The sequence below is a fragment of the Carex rostrata genome, chromosome 18 (genome assembly GCF_964058835.1).
Source record: "Carex rostrata chromosome 18, lpCarRost1.2, whole genome shotgun sequence".
NCBI classification, from domain to species: Eukaryota; Viridiplantae; Streptophyta; class Magnoliopsida; order Poales; family Cyperaceae; genus Carex; species Carex rostrata.
Window position 1 is genome coordinate 8,685,784 of NC_135935.1, and position 25,383 is coordinate 8,711,166.

At 36.8% G+C, this 25,383-nt stretch overlaps 4 protein-coding genes and 1 long non-coding RNA gene across 6 annotated transcripts; 2 read left to right on the forward strand and 3 right to left on the reverse strand.

Moving 5' to 3' along the window:
- Window positions 1-1,661: 1,661 nt before the first annotated feature.
- Window positions 1,662-5,159, forward strand: LOC144569687 (uncharacterized). The gene is made up of 2 exons (XM_078320139.1): window positions 1,662-2,012; window positions 3,882-5,159. The coding sequence occupies exons 1-2, from the start codon at window positions 1,669-1,671 to the stop codon at window positions 4,930-4,932; spliced, it is 1,395 nt and encodes a 464-aa protein (XP_078176265.1). The 5' UTR covers window positions 1,662-1,668; the 3' UTR covers window positions 4,933-5,159.
- LOC144569689 (uncharacterized) lies at window positions 2,213-3,976 on the reverse strand. Its single transcript, XR_013516132.1, has 2 exons — window positions 3,845-3,976; window positions 2,213-2,857 (listed from the first exon to the last, which is right to left on the reverse strand). It is a non-coding gene; the product is annotated as an uncharacterized LOC144569689 (long non-coding RNA).
- Window positions 5,160-7,802: 2,643 nt separating the features above from the next.
- LOC144569690 (cyclin-C1-1) lies at window positions 7,803-11,054 on the forward strand. Of its 2 annotated transcripts, none has more exons than XM_078320141.1 (9): window positions 7,803-7,868; window positions 8,120-8,226; window positions 8,674-8,713; window positions 9,220-9,264; window positions 9,382-9,500; window positions 9,862-9,979; window positions 10,077-10,121; window positions 10,375-10,522; window positions 10,758-11,054. In XM_078320141.1, the coding sequence occupies exons 1-9, from the start codon at window positions 7,837-7,839 to the stop codon at window positions 10,878-10,880; spliced, it is 777 nt and encodes a 258-aa protein (XP_078176267.1). In that variant the 5' UTR covers window positions 7,803-7,836; the 3' UTR covers window positions 10,881-11,054. The 2 variants fall into 2 exon arrangements, with proteins under 2 accessions (XP_078176267.1, XP_078176269.1); XM_078320143.1 differs by having other exon boundaries at window positions 7,804-7,868; window positions 8,123-8,226.
- Window positions 11,055-11,540: 486 nt separating this feature from the next.
- Window positions 11,541-14,878, reverse strand: LOC144569695 (GTP cyclohydrolase I). Its single transcript, XM_078320149.1, has 2 exons — window positions 14,507-14,878; window positions 11,541-13,031 (listed from the first exon to the last, which is right to left on the reverse strand). The coding sequence occupies exons 1-2, from the start codon at window positions 14,715-14,717 to the stop codon at window positions 11,875-11,877; spliced, it is 1,368 nt and encodes a 455-aa protein (XP_078176275.1). The 5' UTR covers window positions 14,718-14,878; the 3' UTR covers window positions 11,541-11,874.
- A 3,438-nt stretch (window positions 14,879-18,316) lies between these two features.
- On the reverse strand, window positions 18,317-24,356 carry LOC144569693 (pyruvate decarboxylase 1-like). The gene is made up of 10 exons (XM_078320148.1): window positions 23,983-24,356; window positions 23,425-23,668; window positions 22,784-22,947; window positions 22,168-22,321; window positions 21,368-21,593; window positions 20,876-21,057; window positions 20,521-20,609; window positions 19,879-19,996; window positions 19,406-19,594; window positions 18,317-18,685 (listed from the first exon to the last, which is right to left on the reverse strand). The coding sequence occupies exons 1-10, from the start codon at window positions 24,177-24,179 to the stop codon at window positions 18,515-18,517; spliced, it is 1,734 nt and encodes a 577-aa protein (XP_078176274.1). The 5' UTR covers window positions 24,180-24,356; the 3' UTR covers window positions 18,317-18,514.
- Window positions 24,357-25,383: the final 1,027 nt, after the last annotated feature.

Consider the following 25,383-nt stretch of genomic DNA (forward strand, 5'->3'; position numbering starts at 1 on the left):
AGAGAGGCGTTGAAGATGATTGAAGATGTATCAGTTGAGTTTTTGTAAATCTTTTTCTGACTTGTCTCTGATACTTGTAAAGTTGTACGTGTTGTTTGATGCCTGTAGTTAACAAACATCTGTACTTCTTTGATGAATGAATTATCTTGCATATATATAGCAAATAGTGTGTGTTTGATTAGTTTTGTTAGTAGTCACTTCTAATTGATTTAAATTGATAAGATAGACTGCTCTTAAGTTCTGATATGAACTGTAACTGGTCTAGTCCGCATCCCTTAGGTAGCAAGCGGCAGCATCATACCGTCTGATCTATTCATGGGCAAATTTGCAGGGGGGGGGGGGGGTCAGCTTTGAGATTTGAGATGGATGGTGCAGATGCTTCCCACCTGAGTCAGGTATCTCAAACAATGTGAAGTTCAACTGATCTGATTGGTTGATATCCTTGCCTATCTGGAGAACTACAAGGGGATATTGACCCACCACTTTTGTCATAATTGACTTAATTGACTTAAGAACGTGAAATAGTTTCTATCAGCCAAGAGGAGGATGTGATTGAAAAAAAAATGAGTATTGATGAGGAAGTAATAAATGACAGCAATGGAGTCGAAGAAGAAGATGAAAAATCTCCAGAAACAAAAGAAAAAAGAATAAAATAATACAAGATAAGAAAAGAAAAGAGAGAAAGTTAACCATAGTACAGTCTGCACTGAACCAAATTAGACCCAATCGACCTGTTTATCCTACTAAAAGGTCACTTCCGGCGAGCATCAGCTTTTCTGTGCTTATACTTGTATCTTTTCTTTTTTTTTGAGGGTAAGATGGCAACTATACTTGTATCTTTTCAGGAATTATTTATTTCTGATAAACATTCTTCCCTTCTTAGGTATAGGCACAGAACATTTGAGACCTCTTTTTGGCTTCATCTTCTTCAAGCCACCCACATCTCCCCTGCCCCAACTCCTCACAATTGGCGGCGGGGCTTTCTTTATTTTCAGCCATTTATCTTTTAAACAGTAGATTTTCTTGAGGGATTTTGCTTTGTTCTTTTAATTCTTTTTCTTTTGTATTTCCTTCTGATACGAAAGATGACTCTCATTGTGGTCTGCCTCATCTTTCTCTTGGGAATTTCTTGAGTTTCCTGTATAGTGCTAACCACCAATCTGAGGTTTCACTATAGCATACTTGTTCCAATTTGCTCTATATAATGATCATCTTTTTCATATTACCTTTTCTGTTTTGTCTAGATTGCTAACGCTTCTTTACAGTGATGTATACTCATCGAAGTTAACAAATTCTAAATATGCTCTGAATTTTTTAACATTCCCTAAATCACTTATTTTGACCCCCATGCTGCCATTTATTACTTTCTCATCAATACTCATTCATCCATTTATAGCAGTGATACTAGCACTAATTTTCTGCTAGCACGTATACTTTGAGAGATGTAGCCTACATGTGTCCAACCCAACAGTAGACAGGTGTCCCAATGGAAATTGTTTAGAAAGTGCCGTATCACCGTATCAAGGTCCAAGTCAGGTGTCGGACATCCTTGTTCATGCTATAAAGTTACTACTTTCCCTTTTCAAGGAAAGATCACCCCCCAACCCTAGCCCCCGTCGTCGTTGTTCCCGAGAAAAGGGAAAAGAGAAGCAAAAAAAAAAATCGACTATGACGACAATTGGAGATGGTGTGGGGCCGAGCAACGCAGAAGTGTTGGTTCCAGCATTTGCAAAATTGCAAGGGGAGAATTTTGAGTACTACATGCGGAAGTACTCCATAATGCTGGGGCGCAACTCAAAGAAGAAGTCCGTGGACGTCGACCTGAGGAAACTTGGTGGTGGCATGAGAATCTCCCGCCACCACGCCCGCATCTACTACGATTTCACCTTCAGATGCTTTGCACTTGAGGTTATCGGAAGGAACGGCTGCATCATTAGGAATTTCTCTTTTATGCCTGGCGGTCCTCCAATCAAGCTCGACAGCCAGGATCTCCTTCAGATCGGCGAAGTGAGGTATATGTGAATTCAATTTTAATGGTGATAGGAGGTGCCAGCCAAAATTGCAACCCTTGATTAGGGAATTTTACAACTATCACTGATTGGTTGTTATGGCTGTCCAAATTGGGTTTCAGGAATGGCTGGTTTGATGGTTGATTAACAGCCATAAGCCATCCATATTAGGGTTCTGGGATCGCTAGGTTCATTTTTCATCCTGCGCCGTCAAGAAATAAGGGTTCTGATTTGCTGGTTTGATTGCTATCTTGAATAGTCTATATTGGGGTTTTGGATTAATACTAGTTTTGTTAAGTTTAGGATGTTGATTTGCTGGTCTGATTGCCTCGTTCGATCCATCCAGATTATGTTTTTTCTGACTTGTTCCTTTGGCCACTCATCTTAAACTGTCCATATTAGATTTCACCATTGTGATTTGTTTAGTTGATTTGAACTGTTAAATGAGGGGTTTTCTCCCTGTTTTAAGATTTGTTTTGATTGTCTGCACTGCAGTATATATGACTGCAGTGTGACATATATACAAGGAAAAAAGTTAAAATGTTCTGGAACCTAATCTCCTCTTTTTTCCTTTTTGTCTTCCAACTAGAAAAGAATACAAAAAAAAAAAAAACAGAAGTGGAAACAAATACTCTAACATGACTTTGATGAACGTAAATAAAATAAAATCTCTCTCTCCCAAGTTGAACTCCCACTTAGTTCCGGAGATCCAAGAAGAAAAACCCAAATAGAATTTGAATCACTTGGCTTGGACAACAAGGCAAATTTAACCCTTTACAATTCTTTCTGCGTCATCTTAGCGCGGCCATCTCGTGGTTCTCACAAAACTCCTCACATTTAAGAGAGAACTGAAAATATGTCATTTTTAAGTGGTGAGGTTTAGTAATTATATAGTGACAAGTAAACATGGATGTAGAGATAAAGCTGAGGTCAATTTCTATTCTGTTAAGACGTTTTAAGGAAAAGGAGACTACTAGGCTGAGCAGATAATTGGAGATAATTGAAAGAAGCCCCAAGGAATTGTAGAGATGATTTGTCTTAGCTGAAGCTTGAGTACCTCAGTCAAACTTTAGTTAGTATTTGTTATGGAGGGAACTGGGCTACAGCTGAGGAAAGAGTTCAGGGTTAGCTGTTTCATGCCCTCTAGGATTCTTAGTTTAGTAATTCAGTTCATGTTTTGGTAGGTTCTTTCAGTGGGCTGTCAGATTACTTGTTCTCTTGCTTGTTAGTGCTTGCTATTTCTGTATGACTAACAGCTTACAGGGCTACCTCCAACAGGTTCATCTCATTCAGGACCCTAACAGTGCTTAACAGTAAGCCCACGAATGTTTAGTACAGTTTGTAACCAGTAATGGTATTTAGTAATGTAATATTTCTGTCAACTCAATTGAGTCCCTGTAGCACTTGCGTGTCGGTTGCAAATTTTAGTTCCTACTGCTGACACATTGTGAACCATACAGTGAAGGTAGGAAAATATGTATGCATTGGTACAAGTGTTTCACTACAGTACACCTTGGCATCAGCTCATATTGTAGTTCCTAGCTGAATCATTATGAACCATAACACTAAAGGTAGCATTGGTACAAGGATTATAGTTCTGGCTGGTCTTTGAAACAGGTACAATTGCTGGTATAAGAAATCTTCAACATGAATCTAAGGTTGAAGTTAGTGCTGCACTACAGTACCACCTTGCACAGAAAACCTTGGCATCAGCCCAAATAAAGCACCAATTGTTGGTTTAACTTCTTGATTGATGTTGGTATCTTGATACTGCCACCACTCATACCTTACCTACAATTTTTCCATTTTAAATATTAGAAACAGAGAAAAAGAACCTAATCGCATTGAACTCAAATAAAACATGTATTGCAGGTTCTACTTCCTCCTCCCGACTAGATCATTCTCTGAAACACTGGAGACTGCTTCGCAGATAGCGCCACCTCTGCCGCCTCAACTCGTGGTGGTCCCGCCCGCGTCCTCCAATGATGAGAGGAAGAGTGAGGGGAGAGAAGGCAACATGCAGGAAAGCTTAGGCATTGAGCATGATGAGGGTGGTAGCGACGAGAGTAAAGGTGAGGAGAGAGAAGGTTACAGGGAGGAAAGCCTAGGTGTTGGACATCGTGTAGTTGATGTTAATGGTTTGGTTGTTGATGAGTTTAAAGCTAGAGAGGCTGAGTGTCCGTCTGGCGTACTATCCAGTGCATTGGATGCTGCTAGGAAGATAGCACCACCTCTGCCGCCTCCACTAGTTGTGGTTCTGCCCACCTCCTCCAACGATGAGAGGAAGGGTGAGGAGAGAGAAGGTGACAGGGAAGAAAGCCAAGAAATTGGCCATGGTGAAGGTGTTGGTGGTTTAATTGTTAAGCTCAATGCCAGAGAGGCTGGGGGTTCATCTAGTGAACTGTCTGGTGCTGTGGAAGCTGCTAGACAGATAGCGACACCTCTTCTGCCTCAACTTGTGGTGGTCCCTCCCACTGCCTGTAACAATGAGAGGAAGGATGAGGAGAGAGAAGGTGACAGAGAGGAAAGCCTAGGCTATGGGCATGGTGAGGGTGGTGGTAGTGGTCTGATTGTTGAGAAGTCCAATGCTGGAGAGGTGGAGGGTTCGTCTGGCATACTCTCTGGTGGATTAGAAGCTGGTAGGCACATTATACCGCAACCTCTGCCACCTCCACTGGTGGCAGTCTTGCTTGCCTCTCCCAATGGTGAAAGGAAAGGTGAGGTGAGAGAAGGTAACAGGGAGGAAAGCCAAGGCATTGGCCATGGTGGAGGTGTTAGTGGTTTGATTGTGGATGAGTTTTCATCTAGTGAACTGTCTGGTGCTATGGAGAAAGATGTGCTGAGGAGGTATTCTATATTGCCGGAGAATGCAAAGATTGATCAGATCAAGGTTACCAATCTACCATGGAGAAAGATGTGCTGACAGTCACTGTGTCCAACCCATGGTCAAGTCTATTGAGATCTCTGATTAAATTGGTAAATTGATGATGGACAAGAAATTTGTTGTTGTGTTTTTCTCGTCTTCTTTTTTTGGTGTTAACTGGAAGTTTAATTACCTGTCTTTAGAAGTCTAGCTTCTGTTGATGCCTGGAGCTCATGAACATCTGTACTTGTTTTCATAAACATTGGAGGATTGAGTACCTCTAAAAGCCGTGTTTCTAGTTGCCACATTTTTTTTATTTTTTATTTTGTGAAATCAGGAACACAATTTTATGCAAATAAATCTCCCCCCTTCAACCAATAAATTTATCTCTTAATAATAAAAAAAAAAATCAGAGATCCAAATTATAACTTAGCTCTCAATAAAAACATATAGAATCAATCAATATGATAAAAGACAATATTTTCTTAATTAAATGGATCATTTTTCTACTTTTGACACGTACACGGTGACATTAAAGTATTTACTTGTAAACTTTAGAAGTATAAAAATAACTAATTTATCCTCAGAAATCAACCAATTAGAATAATGACATTTTTTTTAAACATGTTATATAGTTTTATTTTTCTTAAAGGATAACATAGGTACTTTATAACTTTAATATAAGTTTTAATAGACTAGACAATAAAATTAGTAAATTTGTGAATTTGTGAGTTTTTGAAATTTAGAAGAATATATATTATATTATGAATTTTAGAGTGGGGGATACGTAATTTTGAAGCACTTGTGTATGAACAATTTTTGTCATGCAGAATTAATCAGTAGCTTGTATATGAACTTTCTTTTTATCTTTGTTTAATGCTGCATGAATAATATTACATGACAAACCTGTGAAAACTTGCTTAGTTAATGTATTTATTATTTCTCAAATTTACCTTTTATATTTTAATTGAATTTGTAATAACAATTTTGATCAAATTGAACATAATTTACTTTAATAAAATATATTTAATTAAAATCATAACACAATTTAATTAATCAATAATATTATATACAACAACAACATGAGAGAGAGGTAATGTAATCCTTTACTCTTTCTATATATTTAATTTGTATTCAAATACATAGTAGTAGTACTTTAAATAGTGCGCTATAGCGTTTTCGTACCTTAAACGCTACACTATGAGATAAAAGTGTGTTATTTCAGCTACGACCGCTATAGCAGTAATAGTGATTCGCTATCTGCGCCACACGCTATGCGCTATCTGCGCCACACGCTATGCGCTATAGTGCACACTATACTACACACGCAATCCACGTCTCTGCCTCTTGACATTCTTGTGTACCACAACCTGCACTCTTTGATCTTTATCTGAGAACACCTTCTCATTTCTACTTCTCCACATCATCCACATAGTGCACGTCATTATTATGGGACCTATCTTCTTTCATATAGTCGGTCTTCTTGCCAATGTTAACGACTTGAACCAGGTGTGCTCAATCGTATTTTTCACAACTAATACTCTGTAGCCCAGTCTATTACTTATCTCATTCCAAACTTGTTTCACCCAGCTACACTTGAAAATTAAGTGCAAAGCCGTCTCTTCCTCCCTTGAATTACACATTACACATTACATCATTATTTGCTTTGCAGCAAGGCGCAGCGACTTTTAATCTTTTCGCTATGACGCGATAATCGCTATTTAAAACCTTGCAAAGTAGTATAATTTTCGGGGCCGTGTGATGTGATGAATTTCCTTTGCAGTTCCATCACAATTGAAAACAAAAGTTTGAATCGGATTTAAGGCCGTCCGTTGTTATTGAGATTCGTGCACGAAGTTCGCGATTCTTTTTATTTTTCCTTTTTGTTATTGGTTTCGAGCTCGAGATTATACTGTCTCTTCCTCCCTTGAGTTACACATTACACAACCCGGCCGCTAGGTTTGACGTGCAATATTTGCTTTGCAGCAAGGCGCAACGACTTTTAATCTTTTCGCTATGACACGATAATCGCTATTTAAAACCTTGCACAGTAGTACAATTTTTGGGGCCGTGTGATGTGATGAATTTCCTTTGCGGTTCCATCACAATTGAAAACAAAATGTCGAATTGGATTTAAGGTCGTTCGCTGTTATTGAGATTCATGCGCGGAGTTCGTGATTCTTTTTATTTTTCCTTTTTGTTATTGGTTTCGAGCTCGAGATTATGCCGTCTCTTCCTCCCTTGAGTTACACATTACACAACCCGGCCGCTAGGTTTGACGTGCAATATTTGCTTTGCAGCAAGGCGCAACGACTTTTAATATTTTCGCTATGACGCGATAATCGCTATTTAAAACCTTGCACTGTAGTACAATTTCCGGGGCCGTGTGATGTGATGAATTTCCTTTGCGGTTCCATCACAATTGAAAACAAAAGGTCGAATCGGATTTAAGGCTGTCCGTTGTTATTGAGATTCGTGCGGGAGTTCGCGATTCTTTTTATTTTTCCTTTTTGTTATTAGTTTTGAGCTCGAGATTATAGTGTCTCTTCTTCCCTTGAGTTACACATTACACAACCTGGCTGCTAGGTTTGACATGCAATATTTGCTTTGCAGCAAGGTGCAATGACTTTTAATCTTTTCGCTATGACGTGATAATCGTTATTTAAAATCTTGCACAGTAGTATAATTTCTGGGCCGTGTGATGTGATGAATTTCCTTTGCGGTTCCATCACAATTGAAAACAAAAGGTCGAATCGGATTTAAGGCCGTCTGTTGTTATTGAGATTCGTGCACGGAGTTCGCGATTCTTTTTATTTTTCTTTTTGTTATTGATTTCGAGTTCGAGATTATACTATCGAACTTACTGTTGGTTTGCGCAGAGGTCACCCAAATTCGTTAAAGATTGTTTCTTTGCCTGTTTTTTTTTTTTTTTTTTCTTCGTTCCTGTCCGATTGAATCTCTGCTATGGCGGCGAATTTCTGGAACTCTTCTCACTGGTACGTTCTCTCTGAATCTCTTCCTTTCTCCATCAACTTATCATCGATCGATCGATGATCAATCCGTCAAATTTCCTTGAATTTATGATTGATTTAGAGGAGAAACCGCAGTAAACTTTGAAAAAATTCTGGAGTAGAAGTGAGGCAAAGATATTTCATTGATCTAATGCATTCAAGTCTCAGAAACATCGCTAAACGAGTGAAATGACACTAAATTAAATTAATTTAGTTTGGATTTTTATTAATTTCAGTAGGCTGCTACTGGATCCAGATGAGGTGGATACGGTGCACGCACTAGACAAAGAGAGAGGGATCACTCAAGAGGAATTTCGTCTTATCAAGATCCACATGTCATTTCGTCAGTATTTCTACCTTTTTCTTGTACCATTTTATACCAACCAGTGCCTTACTTGATCGAATTGCACTTGGTCCTGATGTCAGTCTGTTCATTTGTTCCCTATTAAGCCCCAAATTGTGGAAAGTTAACAGATTTAACTATGATTCTGTGTCCTGTAAAACATGGTACTGAAGTGGAACACCATAAGTACCAGATTGGTACTTTTAGAGAATCAGTATCACAGACTTCCAGTATAATTCTGCTACTGGTTTGATTATAGCACCAAAATAGTCGGTAGTTGTAATGTTAAGCAAGTAATTGATTTTGATTAGTTACATTTGCTGTGGTAATGGTATTTACATGCTACATCATTAGTACCAGAATGATACCGGTAGAGTTTTAAGTCCTTTATTTTGAGAAATGTTTTATCTAATTAATGCATGCTCGGGCATTGTTCTTAAATTTCAGACATATGGAGGTTGGCACAGCAGGTCAAGGTGAGGCAAAGGTTAGTTGCAACTACAAAACCAATACCTAATGAATAGCAGTATAGTCCCATCCAATATCCATATTATAATGAACTGACGCAGGAAAAAAATGAAGGACCTAGAAATAACAAAATAAGTGATTCTGTAAGAACAGCATAATACATGTTCCTGTTGATAACTTCTATCTCGTCATATACAATCTAGACAGTGGGAATTAAGAATGCATAATATGTCAACTCCCAGAATGAATAATAATATGCTCAAACTTGCGTAGAAAGAAGAAGGTTAATAAATGAAAAGACAAAGCAGGCACCGTCATAAAATAAATTGCTAATCATTAATAATAAATTTGTAATATTATCACTTACTTTAATGTTGAGATACTGATGACAATGAATATGGAAAAAAAAAATAAGGGTTCCTACATGTTAACTTAAAACATAAAAGTTGAGGTGGCTGAAACTTTACAATTGTTATCTTGCGTTATCTGACCATATCTGATCATTTTCCCTGGAACCTTTTTCAGAGTGATCGCCACAGCAACTACATATTTCAGACGCGTGTATACAAAGTATGTACATCTAGTATTTTTTTATAACGCTTTAATTCTGTTACCTTTAAGCATTTTAAAAGGACAAATGGATTCATCTTGAGACATTTAAATGTTCATTTGTTTTGTAATGTGTAGGAAAAGCATGACAGAGTATGATCCACGTATAGTTGCTCCGACATGTCTTTACTTAGCATCGAAGGCTGAAGAGAGCACCGTTCAAGCCAGGCTTATTGTCTTCTACATAAAGAAAATGGGTATGTGCCTCTTTTTGTTTAATTGCTCTCCCGTATATGCATTTTTACATCTATTACTTCTACTGACTTATTATCTGTGTGAAAGAAAGTTGGTAGAAGAAATAAAAATGTTATATTGCTTCTGTGGACATCTTTACTGGAAATTCCCAATGAATTGGTGAAAAATGTCAATCTCAGGTTATGGTGTTGTATGCTATGTTCAGGTACACGACAAGCAGGGTTGAAATGTAAATTCTATTACCCTATTGTATATAGTGTAGCTGTATAGGTGCGCACTGGCTGAAATTCTAATCCTGAGGACCAATCATAAGTGTCCCTTGTAAATGAAAAATTAATGAGTTATTTATTTTTAAAACAATAGGTCTATCGGATAAGAGATATCTGTTTGAAGTAAAGGATATTCTTGAAATGGAAATGAAGCTTCTAGAGGCCCTTGATTATTACTTAATAGTTTATCACCCTTATCGCCCCCTGCTACAGTACGCTTCTTTGTCCCCATCAACATGCTTTTTAAAATATATTAAATATTAATACTTTCTTTGGAAGAAATTATATTTTTAACAATTTTTTGAGCAGGTTATTGCAGGATGCCGGTATAACAGATTTGACACAATTTTCTTGGTAAGCCTGTTGGTTCAGCTATAAAATTTTCTTCGTGTTCCCCTTGATTAGTTGGTTCATTCTTGAAATGGCATATTGGTATGTACTGACACTAGACTTGACTGAGTTAGTGTTTACCTGGTATTATACCGAATTTAGCATATCTTATATTCTCCTTTACCAAGAAGTTTGAGACATTTTGGCAAAATCTTTGACATGGTCATAACAACACGCACTGTTGTGTACTTACTGTGGTGTCTGTAACATTTGTCAGGGGCCTAGTAAATGACACATACAAGATGGATCTGATACTAATATACCCTCCATATATGATTGCTTTGGCATGCATATACATTGCAAGTGTATTAAGGGATAAAGATACAACCGCTTGGTTTGAGGAGCTTCGTGTTGACATGAATGTGGTACGTTTGTTTTCCTTTGTTTGCATATACTGGGCTGGTATTTGAACACATGCTGGTTTTGCTACCAGGTTTTCTGGTTTTCTTAGAAGCCTGTCATGATGTTTCTTGCTTTGTAGGGGCATATGCATGATATTTTTATCATTTTGTAAGCAGAAAGATCCATATAGTTTTTTTTAATCCATGTTTCACTATGAATGTGTACCTTGATTAAATCCTGATTTTTCTGTACTTTCAGGTGAAGAATATATCAATGGATATATTAGACTTCTACGAGACCTATAAAGTAGACCCGCAAAAAGGCATACCGGAGGACAGAATCAACCCTATCATGAACAAGCTTCCTTCAAATAAGATCTAGGACCAAATACGATCAATAATATTTTGTAGTGTACTGTTTTATAATTTATTTTTAAATTAGTTTTTTTTTTAATTTATTTAGATGGCTAGTCTGGAACTAGTGCATCGTACAACATTGTACTTGTAAATCAACATTATTTTGTGTTGCACATTTTACTTAATTTTGTCTATGGTATCGGTAGCTCTCAATCGCATGATTTGCAGTTCAATTGTTAATTACTTTTGGCGAGCGCTATCAATTAATTGTTGAACAATATAGTATACAAATATCAGAATTTAAAAGTTCATATTTGTACCTTAGTTCGCACTGGAGCTTAAATTGCAATTTATTGACCTTAAAGAGCCAAATTTATAACTTAATAAAATTCATATAGGAAACAAAGGATGCACTTTATTAGCTGATTTATTGAGACTTATTTGTCTGTCGTTGTACAAGTACATGGTATTCTTTTTTTTTTTGAAAACTTGGTAGCGACTACCAAGGAAGTACATGGTATTCTTAACCTCTGGGCTGTGTCCTACTACTATCTCAAATGGTTATAAACATTTCGGCCTTCTGTTTTTGGATTGACATACTTTCAACAAATATAATTGTTTAAAAGAATAAATCGCGAGTCTTGATCTTGATGTGTACATAACATAAGAAAGAAAGTCATACGAATTGACTATAAATTTTTATGCCTTCCTTCATTTCCTTAGGAACCAGTTTGCTTTGGTGGTATGATTGATGAACAATCAAATACAACGGAAACAATCCAAAAAAAAAAAAAAATTTAATAACGGCAATATCCCTCCCCTTCTCCAAATACCCTTATTGAACGATGCTTCTGCTGGTTCCTTTTATAACCAAATTCAAATTGACCATCTCAAAAGCCACTAAAATCAAATCCATTTCTGCCCCCAGCATCCCTCCAAAATTTATTTGTGGGAGGGAAGTGGGAATAATATTGGTCTAGGCAACAACCACTTTGGCCACCAAAAATTATGCTCAAACCTTAACCAGTGCAATTTGCAATGCTCTGAAGAAACGATGCCCTTGCTGCAGGGTCCGTTCCAAACTTTCCTAAAACCGAAATTGTGGCGGTGCTACTTCGCACCTTCTCAATGCCACGCGAAATCATACAGATATGATTCGCCTCCACCACAACAGCCACACCTTTGTCACACCAAGCATGAACAGCCTCAGCTATTTGCCGTGTCATCCTCTCTTGCACTTGTAATTTGCATGCATAGAAGTGCACAAGAGCCAGCAAGTGGGCCCTGTCAATTTCGTGCTCTCTATTTCCAAACCATCCAACATGTACTGATCCATAAAAAGGTATTAAGTGGTGTTCACACTGGGAACAGAATGGCAAACTGAGTTCATAACAGATCTTGGATTCATGCCCATTAGCCATGACCATTTCCTTTTTCCATTCCCCACTTGTATTCAAATTCAAAATTGATTTGAAATCCGGGGTTTTACTAGTCTTGAACCGCATCAGCCACTGAACGTACCGGTAAGGGGTACTGATGAGCTCTTTCCTTAATGGGTCCTCACCGAAAGCCCGAAGAACCGAAACCACAGCTGATACCATCGAACTGTATGATTTATTATGGCACATATTCTTACCATTAACAGTACTTTTCAAAGAAGGACACCAATTTTGTAACGTGTTGGAACACTCAATACCATTCACCTCCTTCAGCCTCAGAAGGGCACAAAAGTCATTCCAGAGAGATCCATTTTCCTCAAAAGCTCCTGACCGGGCTGAAGAACAAACCCGAATCCAGTCTGAACTCAAAATCAAATTTTCAGGAAAAGGGACATGCCAGCACTGCAATACCACAGCCACGCCGGCTGGTTTGATGCTAGCATTTAATGCAGCACAAACCTCCTTTACAAGATTCTGTGGGTTTTGGAGACGCTTAGCAAACACATCTGCAACCCGAGACAGTTTGCTGAGGCCAACCACACGATTGGACGAGGGTAGATAGCTGACATGGCAGCGAATGGAGAAGGGAAGCAGACATGACTCACAATATGAGAAGAGATCAAGGTCGCGAACCACCACCATGCCGCATGCACCACCTGGGTGGCCATTAATGTGGCCACTGTCTGCTTCAGGGAATAAAGCATCTTTCACAATGTCGCGTGGTTTTTTATTGTAACCTAAATAAAAATATAGCCAGTGTTAGTTATACTAATATTGTAAATGTAAAAAGTTACTAGACGATGGTGCAAAGGAGCCTGAACGATCCACATTGTGCCAACCACCAACACTATAGTCGTGCCTTGCATTAAAAATAGATTTGAAAATGATGTTCATATCATGCTTCCCATAAAATGTATAATCTAAGGTTTTTCAGTGTACTTCCACTAAAGTAAAATTGGCAATCTTCCATTTGTTTCCTTACAATAAAAGTCAACAACAATCCACGACATTTCCCAGCCCAACACAACTTTCAAAAAAGATGCAACAGAAGGCACAAGCTTACAACAAAATAATTAAATAACCTATTAAAAGAGGAGAACAGAGATCTTTGACAAATCAGGTCCTCATGACCATCTCAAAGGGAATGTAGAAAATAGCTCACCAACTCCACAAAGAAAAAGACACACCCACAACCAACAAAGTGTTTTGTTAGCTAACTGCATGTTGAACCTCACTTAAGCAATGTATTATGGGGCCGCTAAACAGGGATACATAGCTTTACCTTGAAGAGAAGAAACGCTGTTACTGACAGATTACAATAAAGAAAGAAAAATCAGAGTGTGCACCAACCCCATAAAGGAGAAATTTTGCTACATACCAACATAGGATCAAAACTTTATCCCAACTCTGGCATTACCAATTTTATTTTAAATATTTCAAAGCAAAGGCCTCTCCTTCCACAGACTCTCTCTCGTAGATTTGAGTAATAAAAATAGGTATCCAGTTTTAAATTAAAAAAAAATCAGATAAAGGACAAGGAGATATTCATTATATTCGAGGCCTACATCCAAATTTTCACAGTTGACAACATAGGACATTCATGGAAAACTTCTCCAAATATCTAGGACCTAACTACTATGCGTACAAGGATTTCATATTATATATGCCAAAACAAAGCATGGCTCATAGACTACGGAAGAAATCAATCAAGAAATAAATACTAGATTTTACTGATAAAGTTTGGTGCTAGCACTACAGCAGATAGAGACTGACATCAACTCCAAAATGTTCAAGTGAAGAAGATGCTGTTCTAAGTGAAATAGTTAAGAAAAGCACATGTTAAATACAATTTGGAAACTAATTAACTAATTCAAAGTTACATATTGGCTTCAAAGTGCAACTGATAATTACCTCCAAAGCAACAGTGCCAGTAATTTTCTTTCAAAAGGAAAAAATTAGTTCACAGATCACCATTTTGCTTCACTAAATATAAGTATTCAGAATCAAATTGCACAAAACCAAAGGATCAAATGGCGAGTTAATAATCATAAACACAAAGTTCAAATGACAAAAACAAGGAAAATCAGCCAAACAAACAAGTAATTGCATCTTTGTTAGCTCCGCGAACTTCTCATTATACAGTAAGCAAAACATAATGAACAGAAATCCTCTTTCAAAATGGTACAACAATTAGAAAAAACAAGAGAAGTACCTTTAGTTCCCTCTCTGAAGGCCTTGGCAACGCGATGAGGTGTTCGTTTGAGCCCCTCCCTCTCGCAATCCTCTCCGATTCCTTCCAATAAAATTCGCACCGCCTCTCGTACCTCCTTGTCGGACTCGAATTCGGGTTCCGGCTCCGACTCCAGCTCGACATCATTCTCCTCCAGTTCGTCCATGTAGTGGCCTTCCTCAAGTGCGCCCATGGTACAGAGAGAGAGAGAGAGAGAGAGAGAGAGAGAGAGGAGGGAAGTAGAGGGAGGGAAAGAGAGAGAACCAGGAGAAATGGAGGGACACAGTTCAACCTTGAGATGTGTGGATCGGCGCCGCCTCTATCGACACCTATTTTAGAGATCGTAAAATTCATTTTTCTGGTGCATTGTGTGGCAGGTCACTGTCTAACACAACTCACATGGGGTTCTTCAGAATAAGCCACAGAAATTTTGGAATTCTTGTAGCCTTTCCCTCTTTAAAGAGAAAAATGCTATGCGTACATGATAAATCTATCTACCAGTTTAATTTATTCTTGCAGTAGGTAGTACTGGGGTGTTTTTAAATTCATCAAGTTATTTTGTGAATTTAACTATGAAACTTATCAAATTTTGTACTATGATGTTTTTAAGTTCATCAAGTTATTTTGTGAATTTAACTCTGAAACTTATCGAATTAGTTTCAAAAGACGAATTCGAACTATTGAAGCTCACTATCTTACGAGTGATGTGTCTATAACTCTACATACAACTTTAAATTAATTCTGTTTAGAGTCAAACAGTCAAAAGTAGGAGATTTATAAATTAATTTTAATGTATTTTTTTAATATTTTTTACCACTTGACTCTGTACAAAATTAATTTAAAATTTTTGCATGTAGATGTATCACTCGTAAGATAGATAAGTTTCGACGGTTCAAATTCATCGCTGAGGCCAGTCCGATAGATATTAGAGTTGAGTTCATAAATATGCTTGATAACTTAAGAACACCCTAGTTCTACTCTTTTTCTTGACTAAACAGAGTATTTACATATAATGCTATAAAATAAATGAAAATTTCGTATGAAATTTATTTTGAAACGAGCTAAATATTTTTTATAAAAATATTTTAGTTTTTACCTATATTGTTAGGCAACAAGCAAGAACTAGTGGCACATATTTTAAAATTTTAACTTGTTCATGTATTGATGTAGAGTTGGGCAGGCGAATCAAAATGAAATGACTAGGGAATTTCTTTCCTGCCAGAGTTCCCTCCCGGATTCTATTACAGAATGAATCAAATCACAAGATTAAATTATATCTCTCTAAGATAGGAGAGAATGACAAGTTGATTTCTAGTCATGTTTTTTTTCTCCAAATCTCTAATACAAGAGACCTTTAAGTGCAAGTCCACCTAAATTTAATGGAGGAAGTGACACGTTCCTAAATTAGATGTACTAGATGACACTTCTCTTCAAATCCTTTCTTGAAACCTTGATTTTGTTTAACACCTTGAATTAAGATCTAAAGGTTCAAAGTTCAACACATGAGCATGAAAAAGGATAGAGGAGAGAATCGGCCAAGGGGAGGTGGCAGATCTAGGTTGAAATCAAAAAGAGAAAGAGAGAGAGAGAGGTGCTCTCCTCAGCTGCACCTCGTTCCTTCGCCCAACTGCTCCTCTTTAACCCCCACCTCCTCTCAGCCACACCCCGCTCCTCCTCCCAACTGCTCGCCTGCTCCTCAATCCAGCCATTTTCTTTTTCTTCCGCTCAGCCGCCGCTCAGTCGTTCCCTATATCCTTCTCCCGACCGCAAGAGAGGTGCTCCGTGCTTGTCTCTCTCCGTCTCAGTTGAGCCTCAAGATCCAGTGGCTAAAAAGAAAAAACTTTAGCCGTCATCACATCCAACCCTCTTCCATGCCCTGTCCCTTTTTAGCTGTCCCTCATTCCTCTTAACCTCAGCTCCACCACTGCAAGCAATCCACCTTCCGTCCTCCGTCCGAAAGGGACTGAGGACGGAGACCGGCAGCAACTTCTGCACTTCCTTGTTGTCCTTTACTCTTTTCAGGAGAAGAGAGAGTCGGTGACGATAGCCCTAGCCACTAGCTCTCTCGTCTCCTGACACCTTCCCGTCATCTTCAACCTTCGTCGGGAGTTTCAGGAAATAATTGGTGACAATAGCCCTAGCCGCCATTCCTCCCATCTCCTAGCGCCTCCAACCCTCCCACCAACACCCCTGCTACACAAAATCCTTGATTGGGAAGGGGAGGCCAAGGCCGCATCGGCCTCTTCCACCCGCAAACCTAGTGGAAAAAATGAAAAAAAGATGATGCTCATTTTCCTCCGGTGTTTGGTCAGTCGATGCTGAAAGCCATCGATGTCTACTTCCTGATGGAAAGAGTTTATTTTATTTTGTTATTTTAGTTGTTAGATGTTGAAGTTTAGATGTTGATGTTGATGAAGTTCGATGTGGATGACGTTTTGGATGTAAAACGATGAATGTAATTTATGTTTCATTAATGAAAATTATACTTGGCAGCCACTGCCAAGGTTTCAAAGAGAGAGAGAGAGTTTGGCTAGGGTTTGAAAAGATGGCTAAGGTTGGGAGTGAAAATGGTTTAAATAGAGCCTCTCACATGTCATGACATCATATTCCTATATTGAAATTTCAGTGAGCTTGAGCTCATATTTCTCTCATCCAATTTTGCATCACTCAATTAATTAATAGTTCATTATTCATGTATCACAAGTTGTCAAATAATCAACCCAGTTAATTAATTCCTTTTATTAATTAGCATATTATTTGTACATTTGCCAGACTTTCAAAAAAAAATGTTTGTACATCTTATGTATACCAATAATTATGCTAATTAATTAGTTCCTCTTATTAATTAGCATATTGTTATCTTATGTATATCAATAATTATGTCAATTAATTATTTCCTCTTATTAATTAGTATATTATTTGTACATTAGATATCTCATGTACACTAATAATCATTCTTTCACATGTGTCAAGAAATAGCCTGAATTTGTGGCCGAATAGCTGTGTACAATTGCTGCGTACAGCATACAAATAGCCTGAATTCTTGTCAAGCTGGGTCGTAATTTCAAAAGTTTTTTTTGTCATTTTGTGTACACAGACGAGATTCCAGATTGGTGGCCGGCCCCATGTCCGTCTAGCCTAAGAACTCTACAACACTAGTTTACATAAAATAGTGCACCTTGTGATATATCATTTAGATTGAGGACCAGCCGAGCAGGTCTGAGGCCCGTTGGTCGGATTCAAAACTGATTCGATGCTTCTCTTCTGATCAATTTAAAGGCCAATCAGACCTCCCCTCCTCTACTACTCGATTAGCTCCATCTTTCCGTTCCTTCTCTTTTTTTGCATAAAATAAAAAAGAAAGAATTGAGATTGAGAGTGGACGGCTGAAAGATTTAATATAGTGCAGTATAATGTTATTTTATAAATAAAACTAAAAAGTATTAATATGTAAACTATTATTAAATTTAATAGATAAAATATACAAAAAAAGACTTGGGTTTTTTTTTTCTCACTGTCATGATTGTCATCAGGATTCGAGGAAATGGTAGTGATAAGCCACACCATATAAATTAAAATTTTGTAATCTGTCCATTTAAAATTTAATAATTTTTGCATACTTTTCAACCCTCCTATTTATTTTATATATAGACAGTTTGCTTTAAGATTCGTGTCAGGGCTTTAAAAAATGGTTTGGATTTAGTAAATTATACCTTCACCTGAGGATACGGATTCGAGGGAACACAAGGTAAGTTTTAAGAACACCAGAAGAAATTAGTACAGAACAAATGCTCTGTCAATAATGCATTCAAGTATAAAATGCCAGCCAAAATAGTCAGAAGAACCACAGAAGAAAATTTTGATCAACAGGTACCCTAATAGTAATAGTCTCTTATTACAACACACTGCACACATTGGCTAAAATTTATTCCAAGCAACTGTGGCTCATTTTTTCCACTTCTAATTTACAAGTTTGGGTCCCTTGTTTAACTACTGAGGGTTTGGGGGACGACTATTGGCAGCCGCAACCCTGGAGCCCCACTCGAGCAACTCCTTGCTAGTGTCATCCTTGTGCAACATCACCTCAACAAAACAAAGGCTATCCTTCTGTTCTCCATTTATAGTCTCAATTGCCTCTACCAACTCTTCCTCTGTGCGTACCTGTTTAGAATTTGCAACGGGTAAGAGAAACATATGAACTGAGCTTCCTTATGACACTGGAGAGAAGTATGTAGAATAGCATCCTAGTTGGTATTCTTGAATAGCAATGCACAAAAGGAAAGACGTACATCGAGAACCATATTTATTAGAATTGTAGATGTGATCTTTTGATAATTTACACGTGTCATGTATTAAATTTGGTGCAATTTGGATATTGTTTCAGTCACCAATCAAATTTCGATAAACCGAGCAGTATTTTTTTTCAAATTGCTCAGTGGATGACAATTCAATTTCAATTTGTACCAAGTTTAATACAAAATTTATCCAAATTACAAAAAAGATGACTGCAATTTTACTTAATTTTCATAATCATTTAGTCAGTTGTGGTTGTCAAATATGTTTGTTGTCAATATATATCACCCAATCTGACACCCGTATGGTTGTAACTAGCAACACTATAAGTCTATAACACCATTCTTCATAATCATCCAAACTTCCAAATAAACTATCATTTTTTCTTATGAGCCACTCAATTTTTTTTCAAACAGCCATGATACGAAAAAAAAAAAAAAACTGACTATTTTGACAAGTTTTTAAAAGTATTTATTTTTTTATTCTCTTAGAAAAATGCATCACAGGTCACGAGCATGTCACCGTCATGAAAAATACTACCCATTACTAGCAAACTGTCTTAAATATGAGATGGATTTGGAGATGTACCTTGCAGGTCCAGCATTTGTCTTCTCCATTTTTCATGGCATCTATAAGAGCAGTGTAATTCCAATTCTTTATTACATTGTATGGGCCATCATGGATCTCTACTTCAATTGTATAACCACCATTATTTAGGAGAAATATAATGCTCTTTTGGCAGTTTCTTATCATAGTTGAAACATCCTGTGCTGTCACCTGTTGAGATTGAAAAGGTGCTGCTTTTATGTATATGCCTTTTATGTACAAATTGTGGAGAACAGAGTCGAGTTAGTTTACATCCTTCTAAAATAATAAATGACAGTGTTAAATGTTATGACAAAAGGCATTCTCAGTTGTTTAAATTGTTCATTACTTTCACACAACTAGCTTATAGACTGCCAATATTTTAAAATCTTGAGACTTATTTGGAATAACTATATATGTTTCAAATGCTATTGGAAAAATAAAAAAATATTAAACTAAATGCATGAATCATCTACCTGAAAGCTGCCATCACCAATGCAAGCTATGACACGTTTATCTTGAGCACCTTGAGCATAGCCAAGCGTTGCACCAACAGACCATCCGATTGATCCATATTGCATCTGGAACTCGAAACTGTCCCAAAATTTATCAAATTAGAGAAGCATAAAGTGTCTGTTTACTGTTATAAAAAAAAAAAAAAACAGTCCCATATAAAATTAATCAGAAATTAGGATGAGGAAAAACCACATCCTTGAGTTGGACTTGTATCTAAACATATTTTGAAATATCCTACAGAATGAATTTAAGAATCATAATTGAAAATCAGCTCTTTGACAAAATGCCATTGATCTTAATTTAGTTTCTTGTGATGTGTGTACTTCAATTCTAAAATGATTTTCTCTGATTTACTATTGGATTACAAGCAATATTTTCAAGTATTTGACACTAAAAACTCCATTAATAAATATAGAAGGGTGCCCTGCTGGTTATGTAAGCTCTTGCCTCATAAGATGATGGCACATTGCAACTTTTATCATATTATATACTTTCATGATCTAAAAATTGGTGATGCGTCTTTTCCTACAGACTAAATGACAATGACTGTGCTAATATCAATTCCATTTCATTCCTGTATTTTTCTTTCCCATCAAACTTACCCACAATTCTCGGGCAACCGGAGCTTCTGACAGTTAAACCATGAGTCGCCAGTTTCAGCAATAACTGCTGTTTCTCCATTTAGCATAGCCTGATCCATTCACATGAAAAGTAAATAATAACTAATAAAAAAATTAAAATTAAAACAATAAACAAAAGAAAGTCAAGGGCGATGGTACACTAAAACTGTAATAACAAAGAACAAAACCAGTATGCATTTCATAAAGCCAGCATATTTACCTAACAAGCACGGTGGTTGCAGTTTTAACATAAAAAAGGTGACAAAGTGCAAATGGGAAAACCTTTAACCAGAAGAAGAAAAAAAAACAAGTGCCACAACCAAAATAAAATACTGACCTGAATATGCTTAAAGAGAATATTGACCCGAATAGGCTCATGATCTGCATTTCTGAGAGGCAGAGCTGGTGGTACAAAAATTCGGTGGTAGTTTTCAAGTGCTGTAGTATTCTTCTTGATTTTTGCTGTCAGTGCATTGAAGAAGTCCGCCATGAAGACCCACCCAAAGGAAGGACCATTCCCTACATATGTTTGCCTTGCTGGTCAGATTTGTTATGTAGAGGCTCACATCCATATCATACTTTCCAGGCACACAGATTAGTGTTGCCAATTAAGTACTGGAATATATTCATGAATACCATATTATGAGAACCCATAGACCAGCACGATATGGAATACATAGTACCTTACCAGCCAATTCTAAAAAGACAAAGCTCTTCTTGTTTATACTAAACCAGGTACCTACTGTACCTGTTGGGCATGTTATGCTATGTATGGCCACCAGTCCTAGGATAAATATGTACCAATTTATGAGGTGATCTTCAATCATACCTACGGTAACCCTATTAGGCTGAACAATGATCGCCTTCTCCTTCTTAATCAAGAGCGAGTACCCAACCGTGCTATAATCATTAAAAATAGGCCCCGCAAAAAGGTATGCGTCAGCTGACTCAACAATCTCCCCGCAGAAGTTTGTGCTGACGGCACCCCAGTAAGTGCCTATAAACTGTGGGTGGTGTTCTGGTACCAACCCCTTCCCAGATGGCATCACCGCAACCTATTGAGAGTTTAAAAGAAAACCAATAAAAAAATTGACCGTCTCGGTTGACATAAAGGACAATTGAAATACCATTATTTTACATTCCTCCAGTTTTATATCCTCAATACCAAAAACCTAAAAACTCAAATAACAAAAAAAAAAGCCGCAACATTTGACCTGGGTTAATTTCTCTGTCTGCATTTAATTTTTTAAGGTATGAAGGCAAGGTTGTCAACATCTAACAGCAAAAATATATTAGTTCCTATCCTATGGATGTATGAACAAAACAAATTTTGGGTGTTAGTAGTGCCTTCAGAAATATAGCGTGTAATTTGCAAGTATAGACCAAATTTCAGATAAGTTTGTAAGAACCCAGTTAATTTCTAACTGTTGGCATAAATCTGCCAAATAATATAGTGCGTGATTTGTATATATTAAAAGAAAATTCAGATGAGTTTGCAAGGACCCAGTTAATTTCTAACCACATGCTGGGATTTCTCAATCAGCCAATACTAAATGAAGACCAAAATTATAAAAAAGCAAAGTTGCCTTTCTCCACTCAGAGTTTAGAGAAATTAGTTGACAACATTACCGGGTACCCACACGCATCTGCAAGTTTGACAAAAGATTCCTGGGCCTTGGCAACACGAAGCTTGGGCCCACCAACCAGAATGGGCTTCACGGTTTTACCCAAAAACTGAATGGTTGCCTCAACTGCTGCCTCCAGTGCCATATGGTTGCTAATCCTGTATTATTTATAGTGATTAAAAAATTATCTAGTCAGGTCTTAGTAACGTTTCGTGTACCATACCAAATATACACGTTGCTCTATATGTTTTCTTTTTATGGAACTTATTATTATTGGTTTAATTGTTAGATTTTTGTTGCTAAATAAAACCTGTGGAAGCTTCACCTTGGCACTTTAGGATTTTATATTTGTTTCAGGACTTCTAGCTTTCTAGATGGGCTTGTATCTCTAACGTTCTTCTTTCTTGTTGAAACAAGCTCTTTTTTGTGTTAATAAAATTCCTAGCAGGCAAAATGCCTAATCTTCTTAAAGAAAGAAAGAAACCGTTGCAATTTGACGGGCAGTTCCATTTTCAACTACTAAATAAACATTTTTTTTGTTAAAACCATTTTTGTGCAATGTGTGAACATTAAAACCTTCTGGCTGCACAGAAGAAGAAGTTACACAAAGAAAAAGTTACTTTGGTGAGAGAAAGTAGGGAACAGGCTCAATGCTGAAAGTAGGATGCGGGATAGCAGGGAGGTTACAGCTGACGCTGATATACACTGGCTTGCACTCTTTCAGTGCAGTTGATATAGCTGTGTCTATTTGCTCATGTGCATCCTCCAGGTTGTTCACTACTGCCTTCAAAAGCATTAAATGATAATAATAATAAAATAATGTATGGTATAATTTTTTTTAACCCTATAGACAAAGTAGTATCAGTTTAAATTAACCACCAAACCATCCAAAAAGAAACAGCAAAAAACCATGAGAAGAGGGAGGGAGCCAGAAAAAAGAAAAAAAAAAAGAACCTGATATCTACTTGTGAAGAACGCAACTGAAAAAACAAAGGGAACCTCACTTACACGTCCAATTACTAAAATTCAGATGTGTATTTGGTTCAAAACACAAAGTGATCTTTGTTAGAAAAAACTAGATCATAAGATTGTGCATGAGAACCAAGCAGTTCAATTTCAAATTTGTACCCCTAAATTACAATACTAAACATAGCAACTAAATAGAATAAATCCCTAGTCCCTTAGATACATAACCTGATAACCACAAAAATAAAAATCAGAAGTTCCAACTCTACCAGAGGTATAAGATGAAAACCACTACCTGATAGCATGTGACAGCCCGGAAGCACTGGATCTCCTGGGTGAAATCTGGTAACCCGATTGTGTGATGCAAAATTCGATTTGTGCCATAATCATTCGAATTGGGCCCACCAACAATGCAAATCACCGGCAAATTCTCACTATACGCCCCGGCAATGGCATTTATCACGCTCAGACCACCAACAGTGAATGTAACCACACATGCACCAACACCACGGGCCCGAGCGTACCCATCAGCCGCATACCTATTAGGAGTATAGAATCGTAAGCAGCCGAACTGTCCTACTTTACCTTTTGTCTTTTGATCCAGTAACCTTACTGATTTATTAAACCCTTTTATTTCAATATAAAAATTTCTGATTCAAATTATCCAATATATCATCACTCTTTTTGATCCAACATACAATTGACTATAGCTGTTAGAATTTAGCCAAAAAAACAAGATCAAGCATCTAATTAGTTTGCATGAATGGTACCAGACAGAAGAAGTAGAATAAACAACTTTTAGTAGAACAAAAGGTTTTAGAAAGAGAGAGAGAGAGGATGGTAAAAATTGTACCCGGCGTTGAGCTCGTTGCAACAGCCGATGAAATTGAGTCCTGGTTCATCGACGAGGTGGTCGAGGAGAGTGAGATTGAAATCGCCTGGTACACCGAAGATGTCGCGTACACCGATTTGCACCAGGCGGCGTGCCAGGTGGCTGCCCAGCGTCCCTGGAGTGCGAGGTACCAAGCGGCTCCGTTTGTCATCTTCCATATTTTTCTCTTCTTCTTTTTTCTTTCCTGGTGATTAGTATACTGTACGGTTCCTTTGTTGGTGTGGTGTGGTGTGCTTTTTATGTATGGTATTTGCTTGGAAATTTCTTCAGTGAAGCAGCCAGCTGCCAGCAGAAGGGACTAGCGATACTTTAAAAAGACTGATTACTTGATTAGTGATTCCATTAAACTTTTAAAAAGTAATAATAAAACAGGGGATGTCCATGGGAATATGCGATGGGATGCCCCCTTTTACTCTTCTAGAACAAAAATATGTATTATCCTAAATGTTACTTCTTAATTCATTATTTTTAGCATCTTAATTGTTTCAATATACATTTATTAAAAAAATATTGTTGTTTGACGGTATGTTTTTAATATTCTTCTAGTTAATTTTAACAAAAATATTATTCTATTCAATATAGCTAGGTTCTTTTAACATTTAATATTTTTTAATACATATATAATTATAATTCTCAAGATTTATCTAGTGTTGTGTAGAAGTTATATAAGTATTGTTGTAATTGATGAATATTAAAAAAATATATACTTGTTAAAACAAATAGCTAATTTTATGAGAGTAAAATTATAGCTAGAAGTAAACTAATTTAATAGTAAAAACACATAGTTGGATATTTACATTTACATTTTTATTGAATGTTCATGTATGATAAAATGTGTTAGCTTTGTGATGAAGATAACTTGTTAAGTATTTACATGTACTACATTATTAAATATTTGTTAAAAGAAATTAGTAATTTATATTGATAAAAGCAAGCAAACAATTAACTAATTATGATTTGAATATTTCTTCCTTCAATATAATTGTATGTATATATATGATTTGAAATCAACTAATTCATAACTTTTTTGTGATTTATTTAATTAGGGTCCATCAAGAATTCCTTATGATATTGATATACAATGTCAAATAAATAATTTAGCAAGGGAAATTCTGTTTTATATTTATTTTATATACGTGTAATCAACAACAATAAGCAAAACAATGAACTGGTCTTATTCAAATTAATGAATTGAATACATTTTCGACTAACGCTACCTGGTTTTCAAAAAAAAAAAAATATACATTTTCGACTAAACTATGTCTTCATTTGCATACTTCAAACACAAAATAAAAGCTCTTTTGAAGCAAATTAGTGCATTATTTTTATGTAGATGAAAATTAGATCATATAAATTTTATAT